The sequence below is a fragment of the Oratosquilla oratoria genome, chromosome 13 (assembly GCF_046742065.1).
Source record: "Oratosquilla oratoria isolate Oo_2021 chromosome 13, ASM4674206v1, whole genome shotgun sequence".
Taxonomy (NCBI): Eukaryota; Metazoa; Arthropoda; class Malacostraca; order Stomatopoda; family Squillidae; genus Oratosquilla; species Oratosquilla oratoria.
This window is the reverse complement of record NC_134789.1, coordinates 22,713,128-22,729,932: the sequence shown is the minus strand read 5'-3', so window position 1 is coordinate 22,729,932 and position 16,805 is coordinate 22,713,128. Positions and strand designations below refer to the sequence as shown.

Sequence of the window (16,805 nt, the reverse complement as noted above, 5' to 3'; positions counted from 1 at the left end):
TAATAATATGAACATGATCAAATATCATGATATGATGTGATCATATGATCATACAAAAATGTGATCACGTGATAATGTGATCATGGTATGATCATATACTATTATATTATCATGGATACGATATGATGATGTGATATGACCATGTGCTATATGATCATATGATTATGGTATAATCACAATATCATGACATGATCATGTTATGATATATAATCATATATGATATCATATATGACCATGTATGATCATATGCTAATATGATTATATGATCATATGATATTAGTATGATGATAATTATGTAACAACAATTATGATTTATGATTATTTTAATGACGAAGTTGATTATCATAATCATCATTATGATGAAAATCGTTATGGTCATCATCAATATAATCATTCTCATTTTATCTTTATAATCACAATATGATCATATGATATTAGTATGATGATAATTATATAACAACAATTATGATTTATGATAATTTTAAGGACAAAGTTGATTATCATAATCATCATTATGATGAAAATTGTTATGGTCATCATCAATATAATCATTCTCATTTTATCTTTATAATCATAATAATGATTATGATAATCATCCTTGTTATTATCAGTCTCACTGAAGAAGTGGAATCATAGGGAGAGGGTACAAAATCTGGAGAAGGAAGAAGAGGAATTTTAAAAATTGGATGTCCTATTTGGTATAGTTACATAGGCAGAATAACACTAAAATTTGGGGTAATAGTATTTATTAATTCAAACTGTACAAACTTTTACCTTCACTTAGTCTCCTGAGATATCAATGAATCCATTGCCCCTGCTCTCTTTTGCAGAAGACCCATGGGGGTTCTCCTTGATACATACATACTGTATATACATATATCATGTTTGTTTTTTCCTTATAGATATGGTTAAACCCAAAGTATCTGGATAAGTAGTTTCTATTTCTCATAACAATTATTCAATGGAAGTTAGATATTAAATGAGAATCGATTGGCCTAAACCTGAACCATGGGGAAAAGTAACCCCAACTTTCAGCTAAACTCAAAACATGCGAAAAATACAACTTTCCACCCAAACTTTTCGTTATTTTTCAATGCTAGCGTTTGTACCCGTATTTAGTCGAGACAATGCGCACTACTTAGCAACTCTGTTTAGGCGCACTCGATGTCACGTGGAGTCAGTTTCTAAACATCTCTCACGGGGAATAGTCTTTTTTTTTGCGGTGGTCTCTGTTTTTGTGCCTTGATATCTCCGTAATGGGAAGTGGTAAAGAGCTGGGAAGAGACACAGTTGTTACAATCATAACCCTCTATAAGGAGGGTTATAAGTGTAAAGGTATTGCTACTCGTGTGGGAACTGGAGTGCGTCAAGTGCAAAAGTAGACCAAGAAATTTCGAGACGGAGGAAGTAACATCATTCCTACTCCAAAGCATCGCTCTGGTCGGCCAAGGAAGATATCAAATCGTACTTCTACGGTTATTAGGAGGCAGTTAGATAAAGATCCAACGCTCACAGCTCGAAAACTGAAAGAAAATAACCCTGCACTGCTGCATGATGTGTCTGTAAGATGTATTTCTGATCATTTAGCCAAAGATTTACAATACCGTAGTTGCTGTGCTAAAGTTCTTCCCCTCCAAAGTGCAAAAAACATACGTGATCGCATAGCATTTTGCAAGAAATATAAGGACTGGTCCTTAGAAGACTGGGAACGAGTATTGTGGAGTGATGAGTCAACATTTGTGATGTCGTCGGGCTGCAGGTCAAAGCGTGTGAGGCGCCCCAGGGGGTCTGACCCTAAATGACCCTCGCTATACAGCTAAAGTGGTGAAACATGCTGCAAGTGTTATGGTGTGGGGATGCTTTGCATTTGGTGGAGTTGGCAATTTAGTGTTTCTTGCACAAAATGAGAGTGTAAATCAGCACACTTATTTTGAGTTATTGTGTGATAACCTGCCTGAAAGTTTTGAAAAGTGCAATGCTAGTTGGTTTATGCAGGACGGAGCTCCTGCTCACACAGCTCGGTCTGTTACCCAATGGTTAGAAGACTGTGGTGTTGATTACTTCAAAAAATGGCCTGGAAATTCTCCAGACCTAAATCCCATTGAGCACGTATGGCATATAATTAAAAAACAGCTAAGCTAAAAACAGAAATACAGGATATTTGGGATATTATTATTCCTCAACACGTACAAAACCTGGCAAGATGCATCCCGGCACGTTTGGAGAAGGTCATAAAGCTTAAAGGAAAATCGCTTGGTAAATAAGGTATGTAATAAGCCATTTATAGGTCTTTAAATGATTATTTAAATGTCAAGTGTTTACATTTGTTACGCGCCCAAACTTTTTGCGGCCACTGTACACATACATACACCAAAAGGCCTTTTCCCCCTCAAAAGGAGGTGGCCAAATGAAAACATACACCAGCATTTGTAATATTTCAGTATTCTTAACCCAATATGATTATGTTAACAAGTGGATATTGAAAAAATGAGGTCAATAATCATTAAGACCTAATTTTGTAGTCTGTTTCTTGACTGAATAACTGGGTCTAGCATTTACATGAACAAAATATCTCAATGATGTCCCCAGATTAAATGGGTTTAACATCTGTACATATCTATACTTGCTTTATGGCATGTACAGCATAATTAATACAAGTATTAGAAGTCCAGTGCCACCTATTAGCAATGGGATTGTAGAGAAGACCATGGACCAGCTGTACATCAAGTCCACCTGGGTGAGAAATGATCATCAGTATATTACCACCATTGCTGACTGATAAATTTGACAAAATTAAATAAATTTAGTCCTTTACTTGTCTCCTGCCCATTGCCTGGGTCAGAACCAATGCAGCAAGACACAGCACATCCACAGCAGGGCTGCTTCACTTACACAACCTTCTTTCCTCATCCCCTCACAGGAAAAATAGAGAAGATGGGAAGAAATCTCTCTGGGCTGCATCAAAATATCATCCAAATACAACCATTCTCAACTCACACCTATCTCCTCCCTTCTCCCTGCTCAAAGCCCCTCTCACCCCATCTCATTTTTTGGTTGTCCCCTCAAGTTCACTCCATACACCTCTGCTTTCCTTACTCTTTTTGCTAATTCTTCTTCACTCATTCTTTCCATCTGTCCAAACCATCCCAATAATCTTTCATCAGCCCTATCTGCCAGCTCTCTTTCCATCCCTGCTATTCTCCTCATTTCTTACTCTATCCAACCTTGTAACCACCACCATTACCTCTCAGACACTTCATCTCAAACACATTTAAACTTCTCTTTCTGCCTCTTAAATTCTAAGTCTCTGTCCCATACAGTGTCGTAGGCACAATCATCCCTTCATATAATCTTCTCTTTGCATCCATTCTCAGATGCCTATTTCTCATGATACTTTTCAATCACAACATTTATTTCCTTCCCTCACTCTATAGTTTACCTCCATTCCCTATACTTCCATTTCCTGCTACATGTAAACTTACATATTTAAAACTATCCACTTCCAACTTGTAGCTACACTCTCCCCTTGTATCTCATCATCTTACTTTTACCCTCATTTACTTTCAATTTTCTTTTTTTACATACCTTCCCAAACTCATCACTAACTGCCTTAGACCCTCCTCTGACTCTACAACAATCACAGTGTCATTCACAAACAACAACTGGCTTACTTCCCACTTCCCTCTACCATCTCTGACCTCCAATCCCCTGCCCATCACCCTTGCATTTACCTCCCATACCACCCTATCCATGTATATATTGAACAGCTATGGCAACATGACACAGCTCTGATGCAGCCCCACCTTCACCTCAAACCACTTACTATCACCATTCCCAATCCTAACACAAGCTCTACTACTCTAATAAAAACTCTTGAGTGCCTTTAACAGCTTTCCCCCAACACCATATATCAGCAATACTTCCCACAATGCCTTCCTGTCTACTGTCATAAGCCTTCTTCAAATCTATAAAGGGCCAAAATAAATGGTTACCTCTTGCCAAAAACATGCAAATATGCCTTTCAACAAAAATTCTATCCATGCACCCTCTACCCTTCCTAAACATGCACTGCTCTTCAAAAATTATTCCCTCTGCTCTTTCTTCTCTTCATTAAAATGCTCCCATATGCCTTTTCAACTATACACAACAATCATCCTCATCAACAATCTGATCCTTCAAGAACAGGAGTGGGGAACTTTTTTCTTACCTAGGGCCATTTGGATATTTAGATCTTTCATGGGCCATACTAAATTATCAACTTAAAAGACAGCCTACTTTCTTTTCATTTGTCTGTCAGACATTCAATTTATCCATAATGTAAATTTTATGTTATCATTATGATGCAGTTATCATATCAGTTTATATTTTTACTGAATTTTGAGTCAAGCCTGTGCATGCCATGGTGTACCTGATAAAATGTTTCTGCAAAATGGATGTTCCTAATCCCTCCTCTTGAACTGCTTTTCTTATATTTGTCCCCTTTTTCTTTATAAAGTGGTACTATACAAACTCTTATCTAGTCCTCTACCACCCTCCCCTCCTTAGGCACACATAACTAATAGGGTTGATATAACACTGAAATGGAGTCATACATCATACATACATACATATACCAAAGGCTTTTTTCCCCCCTTACACGGGAGATAGCCAAAAAGAAAAAGGCATAGAAACCACTCCCACCCATTTCATCCCCTACATATTCCACTCTCCTCCACCCTCCTCCCTCCCTCTTATCTTGGCACCTCCTGGATGATGGGTTATCCCTGTATCCTGTCCACTGCCCTGGGTCAGAAGCAGTGTCACAAGACACAGCACATCCACAACAAGGCCGCTTCATTAATTCGGCGAACCCCCCTCTCCGTCCCCTCATGCAGAAAAGGATAAGACGGGGAGAAATCCCTTCAGGTTGCATCAAATTATTTCTCATACATACTTCCTCACCCCCCATCCCCCACTCACTCCCCCTCATGCATCACAGCATCATCTATACACAACCCTTCTCCATTCACCCCTATTTTCTGTCCTCTCCCATCCTTCCTCAACAGACATACCTCTCTTTTGTAATGCCCCTTTTACCCCATCCATCCATCTTATCCTAGGATGCCCCCTCATATTTACGCCTTCCACCTCTGCCTTCCACACCTCTTTTACTAATCTTTCTTCAATCATTCTTTCCATGTGTCCAAACCATCCTAATACTCTTTCATCAACCCTATCTCCCAACTCCCTTTCCACCCCTGTTTCTATGCCTTTTTCTTTTTGGCTACCCCCCATGGAAGGGAGAAAAAGCCTTTGGTATATGTATGTATGTAGGTGGAGATCCTATATACAGTACTACCTCTCATTAAGAGACTAAAAGGGGGGTAACAGTGTCCATTGATGTGAATAATCCGTTGATTTGGAGTGGTTTTTGGGTGGCATAGTGATTCCACGCACTAAACAACAGCACCAAAAACACTGAAAACACAGTAAACACAGCTAATTAACATCTGTTAATGAGAGGTCTCACTGTACAACGAACATGGACAACTTACTGCTTTCCAGCATGTAGTGAAGATCCTGTAATGGGATGAACTTGTTCCAGTCATGGGTTCCAATGGGCAGGAGGTGCATAAGGTATTCCGCCACTACAACTGCACCCAGCCATGATGTCTGAGTCTTGTTTATAGTAGTAAGGAATAATGATCCACCTGGCTAAACCAAAGATTGAAAAATCATATAAATGCTAAATATACATTGTGTTTGTGTCTAATACTACAGAGAAATCTGAACAACATGGAAGTGATACAAAGATGTGAGAGGATGAGTGGGAAGAATAAGTGTGGGAAATGCATAGAAAAAAGAAAGATCTGGGGAAAAGAAAAGAATGTGAAACTAAGAGGTAAAGAGTGAAGAACAGCGATAGTAGGAAAAATGGAAAAAAGTGAAAGAATATTAAGCATGGACAGGAAGAAAAAATGAGGGTCAGCCCTTGTGATGCTCTCTTATCCCAAATGAAGAAATCTTCTCCATCATCTTTGTCCATCCCTTTCAATGACCTGAACACCACAATCATATCTTTCTTTGATCCTTTCACAATGGTAGTGCTTCTAGTCTCTCCTAATATGACTTATATGCAAGGCTGGGAACCATCAATCTAAAGAAAGTTAAAGGCAGGATATTACAAGTTTTGACTCATTTTCACTTTACTTATCCAGTTATACATAAACCCTTTTCCCCCTTATAAGGGGGGTAGCCAAGTCAAAGCACACAACAATATAATAAATAAAACCCACTCAACTACCCCTTCCATCTTGACTCTTTAGAGATAAAGAGTTTCTCTCCCTCTCCCTCTCTCTCTCTCTTGATTTTAACTGCAAAGAAATCTGTTGGGAAGAGATAACAGTGAAAGGTAGAGAGGATCTATGGGGAAATGTAATACTTAATATGACTATAGAACATACAATGACACAATGGGTGAAAGAAAATACCATAGAAAAAATGAAGAACCTTCAAGACTAGATTTGGTATTTACATCAGAACCTGAAATAGTGAATAAATTGAATACAAGACACCAATTGGGAAGAGTGACCACATACAGTACTAGTTGAGTTTGAACGAAAGGAGGAAAAATGTATAGAAAGATATGAGAAATACAGAAAAGGAAGGCTTTGGGAAACTTGTGAATTTTTTTTAGAAAGTATACATATGCTTTTTCCCCCTTATAAGGGAGGTAGCCAAAAAACAAAGGCATAGAAACCACTCCTACCTATTCCATCCCAACATACTCCACTCCCCTCCACCCTCTTCCCTCCCTCTTATCTTGGCACCTCCTGGATGATGGGTCATCCCTGCATCTTGCCCACTACCCTGGGTCAGAAGCAGTGTCACAAGACACAGCACATCCACAGCAAGGTTGCTTCATTAAATCGGCAACCACCCTTTCTGTCCCCTCATGCAGAAAAGAAGATGGGGAGGGAGAGGGGCTTCATTGATTTCAAAAAGCAAGTTGGGAAAAATTCTATAATGAAGAGACAAGTGGAAGAAAAATGGATGATTTTGATGAAAATCTATGTTGAAGGAGTGGATAAATATGTACCAAGACAAAAACAGGAAAAGTAGTATATTAGGTGCTACATACATAACAAGGCTTTTTCCCCCTTACAAGGCAGGTAGCCAAAAAGGAAAGGCATAAAATCATTCCCACCCATTTCATCCCTGAATACACTCCACACCCCTCCACCCTCCCTCCCATCTTAGCACCTCCTGGATGATGGGACATCCCTGCACCTTGTCCACTGCCCTGGGTCAGAAGCAGTGTCACAAGACACAGCACATCCACAGCAAGGCTGCTTCATTAAATCGGCGACCCCCCCTCTCCGGCCCCCCATGCATAAAAGGAGAAGACGGGGAGAAATCCCTTCGGGCTGCGTCAAATTTTGCTCGCACATACTACCTCATGCATCACAACATCATCCATATACAACCATTCTCCATTCACCTCTGTCTTCTGTCCTCTCCCGTCCTTCCTCAACAGACATTCCCCTCTTCCCCAAAGCCCCCTTCACCCCATCCATCCACCTCATACTAGGACGTCCCTTCATGTTCACTCCCCCCACATCTGCCTTCCATACCTCTTTTACTAGTCTTTCTTCACTCATTCTTTCCATATGTCCAAACCATCCTAATACTCTTTCATCAACCCTATCTCCCAACCCCCTTTCCACCCCTGTTCTCCTCCTCACCTCCTTATTTCTCACTCTATCTAGCCTAGTAACCCCCATCATACTTCTCAGACACCTCATCTCATACACATTCAAACTCCTTCTCTCTTCCTCTCTTATGTTCCATGTTTCTGCCCCATACAGTGCTGTTGGCACAATCACTCCTTCATATAGTCTCCTCTTAGCATCCATTCCCAAATGTCTATTCCTCATTACACTTTTTAATCCACCAAGGCATTTACTCGCTTCTCTCAATCTACATTCTACTTCCACCTTCACTCCACCTTTTCCTGCCACATTTGCACCCAAGTATCTAAAACTATCAACTTCTTCCAGTCACTCTCCCTTAACCTCTTCACTCCGGGGCACATTGCACGTCTGGCAGCATTAGCTGCCCGACGTGCGATGTTGCGTCATAATAATCGCATTATAAAAAATAAAGTCAGTGCTCAATTGTTCATTCTCTTTCACCCATGTATTTTGATAACCATAGAAAATTGATGAAGCCAGTTTAGAGAGAATGGAAATCATGTAGGTACGACTACAATAAATATAATCAAGATGGCGATGTCGGCATCATCGAGTACCCACTTGCTCCTCATGCCGCCTACGTAGGCATCACCGTATGGAAGTGGTTAATGCTCACTTCCAGACTACTGCCACTTTCACCCCTTGTACATCTCATCACCTTACTTTTACCCACATTTATCTTAAGCTTTCTTCTATCACATACTCTCCCAAACTCTGTCACCAACTTCCTCAGTCCCTCCTCCGATCCTGCCACAAGCGCAGTGTCGTCCGCAAACAACAGCTGGCTCACCTCCCACTTTTCTCCATTTTCTTTAACCATCTCCAATCCCTGACCCACCATCCTTGCATTTACCTCTTGCACTACCCCATCCATGTATAAGTTGAACAGCCAGGGTGACATAAAGCATCCTTGACAAAGTCCCACCTTTACCTCGAACCACTCACTCTCTCCATTTCTAATCCTGACACAAGCTCTACTACTCTCATAAAAACTCTTGACAGCTCCTAGAAGCTTTCCTCCTATCCCATATATCCGCAAAACCTCCCACAGTGCCTTTCTGTCTACCCTGTCGTAAGCCTTTTCCAGGTCCATAAAGGCCCAAAAAAACATCCTTCCCCTTTCCTATAGCTTTCTCACATATCTGTCTTACCACAAAAATCTGATCTATACAACCTCTACCCGTCCTAAATCCACACTGTTCCTCACCAATTACTCCCTCTGTTCCTCTCCTAATCCTCTCAATCAAGATCCTCCCATAAGCCTTCCCAACTACACTTAACAAGCTAATCCCTCTGAAACTACTACATTCACACTTGTCCCCTACTCCCTTGTAAAGTGGAAATATACAGGCACTTCTCCAGTCCTCCGGCACTCTACCCTCTCTCCAGCAAACATTAAATAACCTCACCAGCCAGTCCACTATCACTGTACCTCCTTTTTTTAGACATTCTGCATGGCATCCATCCAGACCAGGTGCCTACCTGCTTTCATCATCTTAACAACTGCCTTCACTTCATCCTTTCTTATTTCTCCTCCATTTTCCTCACTCATCACAGTCGTTTTCTTAGCATTTCCCACTGCAACTATCTTTCCCTTCCTATCCTCCTTCACATTTAGCAACTCTCTAAAATATTCTGCCCATCTTCCCCTTACTGCCTTCTCTTCCACTATCATCTCTCCATCTGCACCTTTTACCTTTTCTTCTCTATTTGATTTGCCTCCTCTTCCTCTCTTAATTTCTTTCCAAAACATCTTTTTATTACTTTCAAAAATTTCTGTCATACTCTTACCCCACTTCACATCTGCTCTCCTCTTTGTCTCCTTTACCTTTTGCTTTACTTCTCTTTTCTTTTCTTTGTACCTCTCATATGACTCCCTCGTCCTATTTTGTAACTAATCTGTGAAAGCTCGCTTCTTCTCTTCTACAACCTTCTTTGTTTCCTCATCCCACCATTCACTACCTTTCCTTCTATTTCCTCCTGTCCTTCTTGTTCCACACACCATCCTTGCACACTTTGTGACTCCCTCCTTGAACCATCCCCATTCCTCCTCCACACCTAGCTCTACTCTATCCTTCACACCCTCCCACTCCTCCTTCAGCTTCTTCTTGTACTCCTTCTCCTTTTCCTTTTCATTTAAAGAGTTCACTCTAAGCACCTCCCTACCTTTTGTCCCTTTCCTCTTTCTCCATCTATCCTCCACTCTCAACTTACCTTCCACCAAAAAATTATCTGATATTCCCCCATTCTCTCCCCTTAGCACATGTACATCCTTAACTCTTCCTATCATAGTCCTATTTACCACTACATAATCCATCAATGCTCTATCTACCACCCTTCCATCCACCACCCTCTACCATGTGTACTTATGCTTGACTTTCTTCCGAAACACTGTATTTGCTATCATCAACTCTCTAGACACATTTCCACCATCAACTCTCCACTACGATTCTTTCCTGGAACTCCACATTTCCCAACCACTCCATCAATTGGACTATCTCCTACCCTAGCATTAAGGTCTCCCAGTACTATTACGTTGACATTTCTCCCTAAATCCTCTATGCACTCATTTAAATCTATCCAAAAGGCCTCCCTATCTTCTACACTCTTCTCACTGCCATGCCCATATGCACTTACAAAGACCCACATCTCCTTTCCCAGTTTCACCTTCATCCACATTATCCTTGAGGAAACCTCCTTCCACTCCACTACATGTTTACCTATCTCTTCACTTACTAGAATAGCCACCCCTTCCCTCCCTCGCCCTCTCTTCACTCCTGATAACCTCCCACTTATACTCCCAAACTTACACTCACCCTTCCCTTTCAACTTAGTTTCACTCAAAGCCAACACATCCATCTTTCTTCTCACAAACATACTACCTATCTCTTCCCTTTTACTCTCATCTGTACCACATCCACGCACATTAAAAGACCCAAACCTTAGGGTGCTGTTCCAAAAACTCCCAGACCCTCTTATGCCTTTACTTTTTCGTTTAGGAATGTCCCCTGTGGGGCTACAAGGAGAAGGATGCCTAGTCCCACTCCCCGTCCCTTTCTTCTCGCCTCTCGCATAATAAACATTTCCTTGAAAGAAGGAAAAGTTCCAAAATATTGGAAAAAAGCAAATATAGTACCTATATATAAAGGGGGAAATAAAGAAGACCCTACCAACTATAGACCAGTCTCTCTAACAAGTACAATAGCAAAAATTTGTGAAAGAATTGTCAAAAGTAAATGGGTAAATTATTTGGAAAAAACAACTTGCTAAATCCAAGGCAATTTGGATTCAAACAAGGACGATCATGCGTCACCAATTTAATATGTTCCTATTCAAGGCTAATAGATATAATACAAGAAAGAGATAGATGAGCTGATTGTGCATTTCTAGACCTAAAAAAGCTTTTGACAAAGTACCACATAAGAAGTTGCTTAAGAAATTAGAAACTGAAGGAGGAATACAGGGCAAACTGCTTAAATGGATGGAAGACTTTTTGCAAGAAAGAAAAATGAGAGTAGTGATAAGAGACAAACACTCAAATTGGGGTGAAGTAATAAGTGGTGTTCCACAAGGAGCAGTTCTGGCCCCAATAATGTTTGCTATATATATTAATGATATGGATGAAGAAATTGAAAGTTATACGAGCTTCTTTGCAGATGATGCAAAACTATTAAAAAAAGTAAACACAGAAGATTGTGAGTCACTACAGAGTGATCTCAATAAAGTATGGGAATGGAGTAGGAAGTGGGAGATGGAGTTCAATACTAAAAAGTTTAGTACAATGGAATTTGGAAAAAGCAAAAAAAGAATAATAGGATCATATAAATTGGGAGAAGAAGGAATAAAAAAAGTTGAAAATGAGAAGGACCTGGAGTCATTATTATGAATAATATGTCACCTGAGAAACATATAAATAAGATTTTTGGAGAAATTTATAATTTAATAAGAACAATCAAAGTGGCATTTACATACCTGGATGAAGAAATGGTGAAGAAAATACTAATCACTTTGATAAGACCAAGATTGGAATATGCAGCAACGATGTGGTCACCAAGTACAAAAAAATGTGTAACAAAACTTGAAAGAATACAAAGAGCAATTACAAAATTGGCACCAACACTCTCAAAACTATCATATGAAGAGAGACTAGTAGCAAAACTTGAGCTACAAACACTAGAGCAAAGAAGAGAGGAGATTTGATAACTATTTACAGAATCATGAAAGGCATAGAAATTATTGATTGAGAGGATCTAATAAAATGGGATAGAAATACAAGAGGACACTGAAAGAAAATCAAGAAAGACAGCTATAGAAGAGATATGAAAAAGAACAGCTTTCCTCACAGAGTAATAGACATTTGGAACAAGTTAGATGAGAAAGTGGTGTGTGCAAAAACAATACATGAATTTCAATATAGTTTAGATAAAATGAGATATAAAGACGGGACACCACGAGCATAGCTCCCCTTCCTGTAAAATACAACTAGGTAAATACACACCTGAGGAAACCTATTGTTATTGTACGCAATCAGTAGGCTATGGTACTCGAAGTGACCAGTAAAGTTTTCCAGTTCTTGAAGTGGGTATAGTTTTGGCATAATGGAGAAAGAGAAAGAAGAAAAAATAACAAATGAACCAACAAAGAGAGGATTAGACATAAGTATAGTGGAGAGTCCAAGAGGTGTGATCCCCAAGAGACACTGTCTCATAGACACACCAAGGAAAAATCAAAGGTGGGAAAATAAAGAATTTTTCAGGATTTCAAAGAAACCCAGGCGAAATAGGCAATAGCTTAGACATAGATAGAGATATTAGATATAGTAATGCATTAAGGAATCGTGAAGTAAATGATTTAATGGAAGAAATCATAGACTTAAAATTAGATTATCGAGCGGTTCTTAGAGAATTGATTACATTGTGAAAGAGTAATGAGCAAATGATCAAAGAACTTAGCAACCTAAAGAGCAAAATTGAAATTGTAAAAAGAGAAAATGAAAGAATGAAAAATGAGTACAAAAATAAAAATGAAGAATTGAAAAAGGTCAAAGAACAATTACAAGCAGTGACCAGAAAGGTGGAAGAGTCAAAGAAATAGACCTCACTGAAATAAAAAATCAATGGAAACAAGAACAGGAAAATAAAAAAATATCCTTTAGTGAAATAGTACAAAAACAGATGGAGGAAAATACAAAAGAAACAGTCATAAAAGTGATTAAAGAAAAGGAAAATTGGGTGAGAGATACAGTTGACAAAGGTAAGTGCATTGTGGTCCATGGTATCCAGGAAAAACATGATATGTATAGATACCAGAGAGAAAAGGAGAAGGAAATAGCTAAGGAAATTTTGAAAGAAATACAGGATGAAGGACAGAGTCTCGATAAAGAAATCGATGAAATCCACAGGATATGCAAATATTAAAAAAAAATAAAAAAAATAAAATAAAAAAATAAAAAACATAGACCACTGAAAATAAAACTAAGAACTCAAATGATAGCAAGGAAGATATTATCTAAAGCAGTTAAATTGGCAAACAGCAAGAAATTCAAACATATATGGATACAAAAGGAAATGAGTGATGAGGAAAAAGAGAAAGACAAAGCTCTCAGAATTGAAGCCAATGACAGAAATGAGAAAAGAACAGAGACGGAAAAAAAAACGAGTTTTTTAGGAGTGTGCTGGACTTGAGACTGAAAAAAATGGTACATCAAAAAAATGGAAACTTAAACCAAAAAAAGGAAGGATATGAAACTAAAGGTGGCATACACAAATATCGATGGCATGATCTCTGGAATCAATGAACTAAATGACTATCTAGAAATGGAAAAACCTGACATCATGGGAATTGTGGAGACAAAACTGAAAGGAAATATATCAACAAGCATAGTGGGACAAGGTCTATACAACCACTGGGTGAAAAATAGAACAGAAAAGCAGGGAGGAGGTGTCATGATATTGACCAAAAAGGGTCTAAATGTGACAAAGATAAATGAAGGCCAAGGCAATGTAGAACTAATTATGATCAAAATTGTAAACAAAAGGATGAAAGGCAGAAAATTTGTTGTAGTGTATGTACCACCAAAAACACAGGCTTGGTCGGATAGCGAACATTCTAAATTACTGGAAGACACAATGAATGTGCTAAATGAGTTACTAAAAGAGGATGGAAACATAGTAATCATGGGCAATTTTAATGCAAAGGATATAATCTGGGAAGAAATGATAGTAAAAGGGGGAGAGGATCATTGGAGCAACATCCTACTAGATATGACCATCGAATACACCCTAACTCAATGGGTTAATACTAGATATAGAAACAATGAAGAACCGTCGAAACTAGAATTAATATTAATTTCTGAACCAATATTGTGAACAAAATGGAGTACAAAACACCAATTGGAAAGAGTGACCATATACTAATAGAGTTTGAACTAAAAGAACAGAACAATGTAAACAATGTAAATAGAAACAATAAGCATAGAGAAGGAAGATTAATGTACAATAAAATGGATTTTGAAAAACTAAGAAAAAAATTCCAAAACACTAACTGGGACAAATTTTCCAAAGAAGAAACAAAGATGGAAGACAAATGGAACATATTCAAAGAAAAGTACAATGAAGGAATTGACAAATATGTACCAAAAAAGAAACAAAAATATATTAATATAAAGTGTTGGTATAACAAAAGGTGCAGTGAGGCTAGAGACAGATGAGTCAAAGCCTGGAAAAAATGGAAAAAAGACAAAAAAACATCTAAATGGCAAACATATATAAAACTTAGGAACGAATATGTGAATATACGCAGGAAAAAAAAAAATTATGAAAAGATATTACAGACAAATGTAAGGATCAACCCAAACTCTTTTACAGATATATAAATGAAAAACTAAAGGATAAACACGAAATAGTGAAATTGCGTGAAGGAGATGAAGAATATATAGATGATACAGAAATGGCAGAAGTCATGATCAGACATTTCAGGTCAGTTTTTACAATTGAGAGCTCACAATTTTGGGAAGATAGAAAACAAGAAAGATCACCCAAAATGGAAGAAATAAAGGTAATGTAAAAAGAAATAAGAGATCAAATAAAAAACCTAGATGTCAGGAAATCGCATGGACCAGACAGAATTGCAAATTGGATACTGAAAGAATGTATAGACAAACTGACAGACAAACCATACAAGATAATAGACTTCTCACTCAAAAAAGGAAAGGTTCTGCAAGATTGGAAAGATGCAAATATAGTACCAATATACAAAGGAGGAAATAGGGAAGACCCTACAAATTTCAGATCGGTATCCCTTACAAGCACAGTAGCAAAAATATGTGACAAAGTCATCAGAAATAAATGTACCAAACACTTGGAGGAAAATAAAATAATAAACCCTAAACAATTTGGATTTAGAAGTGGAAGATCATGTACCACAAACCTAATTTGCTTTTACTCGAGATTAATTGAGATAATACAAGAAAGAGATGGCTGGGTAGATTGCACCTTCTTGGATTTGCAAAAGGCGTTCGATAAGGTACCATATAAAGAATTAATAAGAAAAATTTAAATAATAGGAGGAATATAGGGTAAGCTGCTAGAATGGATGAAGGACTTTTTAATTGGAAGAAAAATATGAGTGGTACTTAGAGACAAAAATTCGAACTGGGAAGATGTGAAAAGTGGAGTCCCGCAAGGCTCTGTATTGGCTCCTTTAATGTTTGCCATATATATAAATGATATAGATGAGGGAGTAAATTGTTACATGAACTTCTTTGCTGATGATGCCAAATTACTCAAGAGAGTAAAAATGGAAGATTGTAGATCGCTACAAGAAGACGTAGACAAAATATGGAATGGAGTCAGAAATGTGAGAGGAGCTTCAACATTAAGAAATGTACCATAACAGAAATTGGAAAAAGCAAAAATAGAGTATCGGGCCAATACAAAATTGGAAACAAAGAAGTAAAAAAAGTCAATTCAGAAAGGGACCTAGGAGTAATCATCTCAAGCGACTTGACACCTGACAAACATGTCAACAGATTATTTGGAGAGACTTTTAACTTACTAAGATCAATGAAAGTGGCCTTCGACTACATAGACGAAAAGATGGTTAAAAAATAGTGCACTGATAAGACCTAAACTAGAATATGCCGCAACATTGTGGGCACCCAGCACAAAGAAGAACATAAGAAAATTAGAAAGAATCCAAAGAGCAGCAACAAAAATGGCACTTACACTGGCAAATCTGACATATGAACAAAGATTGGAGAAACTACATATGTCAACACTGGAACAGAGAAGAGAAAGAGGTGATTTATTGACCATTTACAGAATTATGAAAAGGGTGGAAATCTTCAATAGAGATGACTTATTAACCTCTTCAGTACGGTTCAAAATCTCGCGGGCAGCATTAGCTGTCAGACGTACGATGTGTCGTAATAATACTCGCATCATAAAATATAGTCACCGCTTATATCGATCGTTCTCTCTTTCACCCGTGAATTTCGATAACCATAGAAAATGTGATGAAGACAGTTTAGAGAGTATGTCATTACGCAGGGGCAACTACAATAAATATAATCAAGGCGCCGATATGGCAGACTCACGTATCCACTTGCTCCTCATGCAGCCTACGTGTGCGGCACCGTATGGAAGGGGTTAAAAAGTGGGACATAAGAGAAACAAGAGGACAAGAAAAGAAACTAAAGGGCACTTATAAAAGAGACCTGAAAAAGAATAGCTTCCCACAGAGTGATTGATGTCTGGAACAAACTGAATAGAGAACCAGTGAATGCCAAAAATATACACGATTTTAAGAATAAACTGGATGCAGAGAGATACGAAAACAGGTCACTACGAGCATAGCTCTCATCCTGTAAAATACTAGGTAATACAAAAAATACCCTGCCTCACTGCCTGGGTTACAATGCAGAAAAGCATAACTCTTCCACAGCAGGACCCAACAGCTGGGGTTAATTTATCCCCATTGTTTCACCATATGGTGATTCCACTTCCTCATCTAATCAGAATAAATTATGAAGAATATGAGAACATAGCTTCAACCTACATTATCCCTTCATTC

The 16,805-nt window shown here is 38.3% G+C and overlaps 1 protein-coding gene across 1 annotated transcript in view; it reads right to left on the bottom strand.

The window, feature by feature from the left end:
- Positions 1-884: 884 nt before the first annotated feature.
- The window catches only part of LOC143032347 (ubiquinone biosynthesis O-methyltransferase, mitochondrial-like), a 47,122-nt gene continuing 31,201 nt past the window's right edge, over positions 885-16,805 (bottom strand). Inside the window, exons 7-8 of the mRNA XM_076196939.1 lie at positions 5,535-5,694; positions 885-2,733 (exon numbers count right to left, since the gene is read on the bottom strand). Coding sequence (XP_076053054.1) covers positions 2,618-2,733; positions 5,535-5,694 — 276 coding nt within the window. The 3' untranslated portion in view covers positions 885-2,617. The remainder of the gene's footprint in view (positions 2,734-5,534; positions 5,695-16,805) is intronic.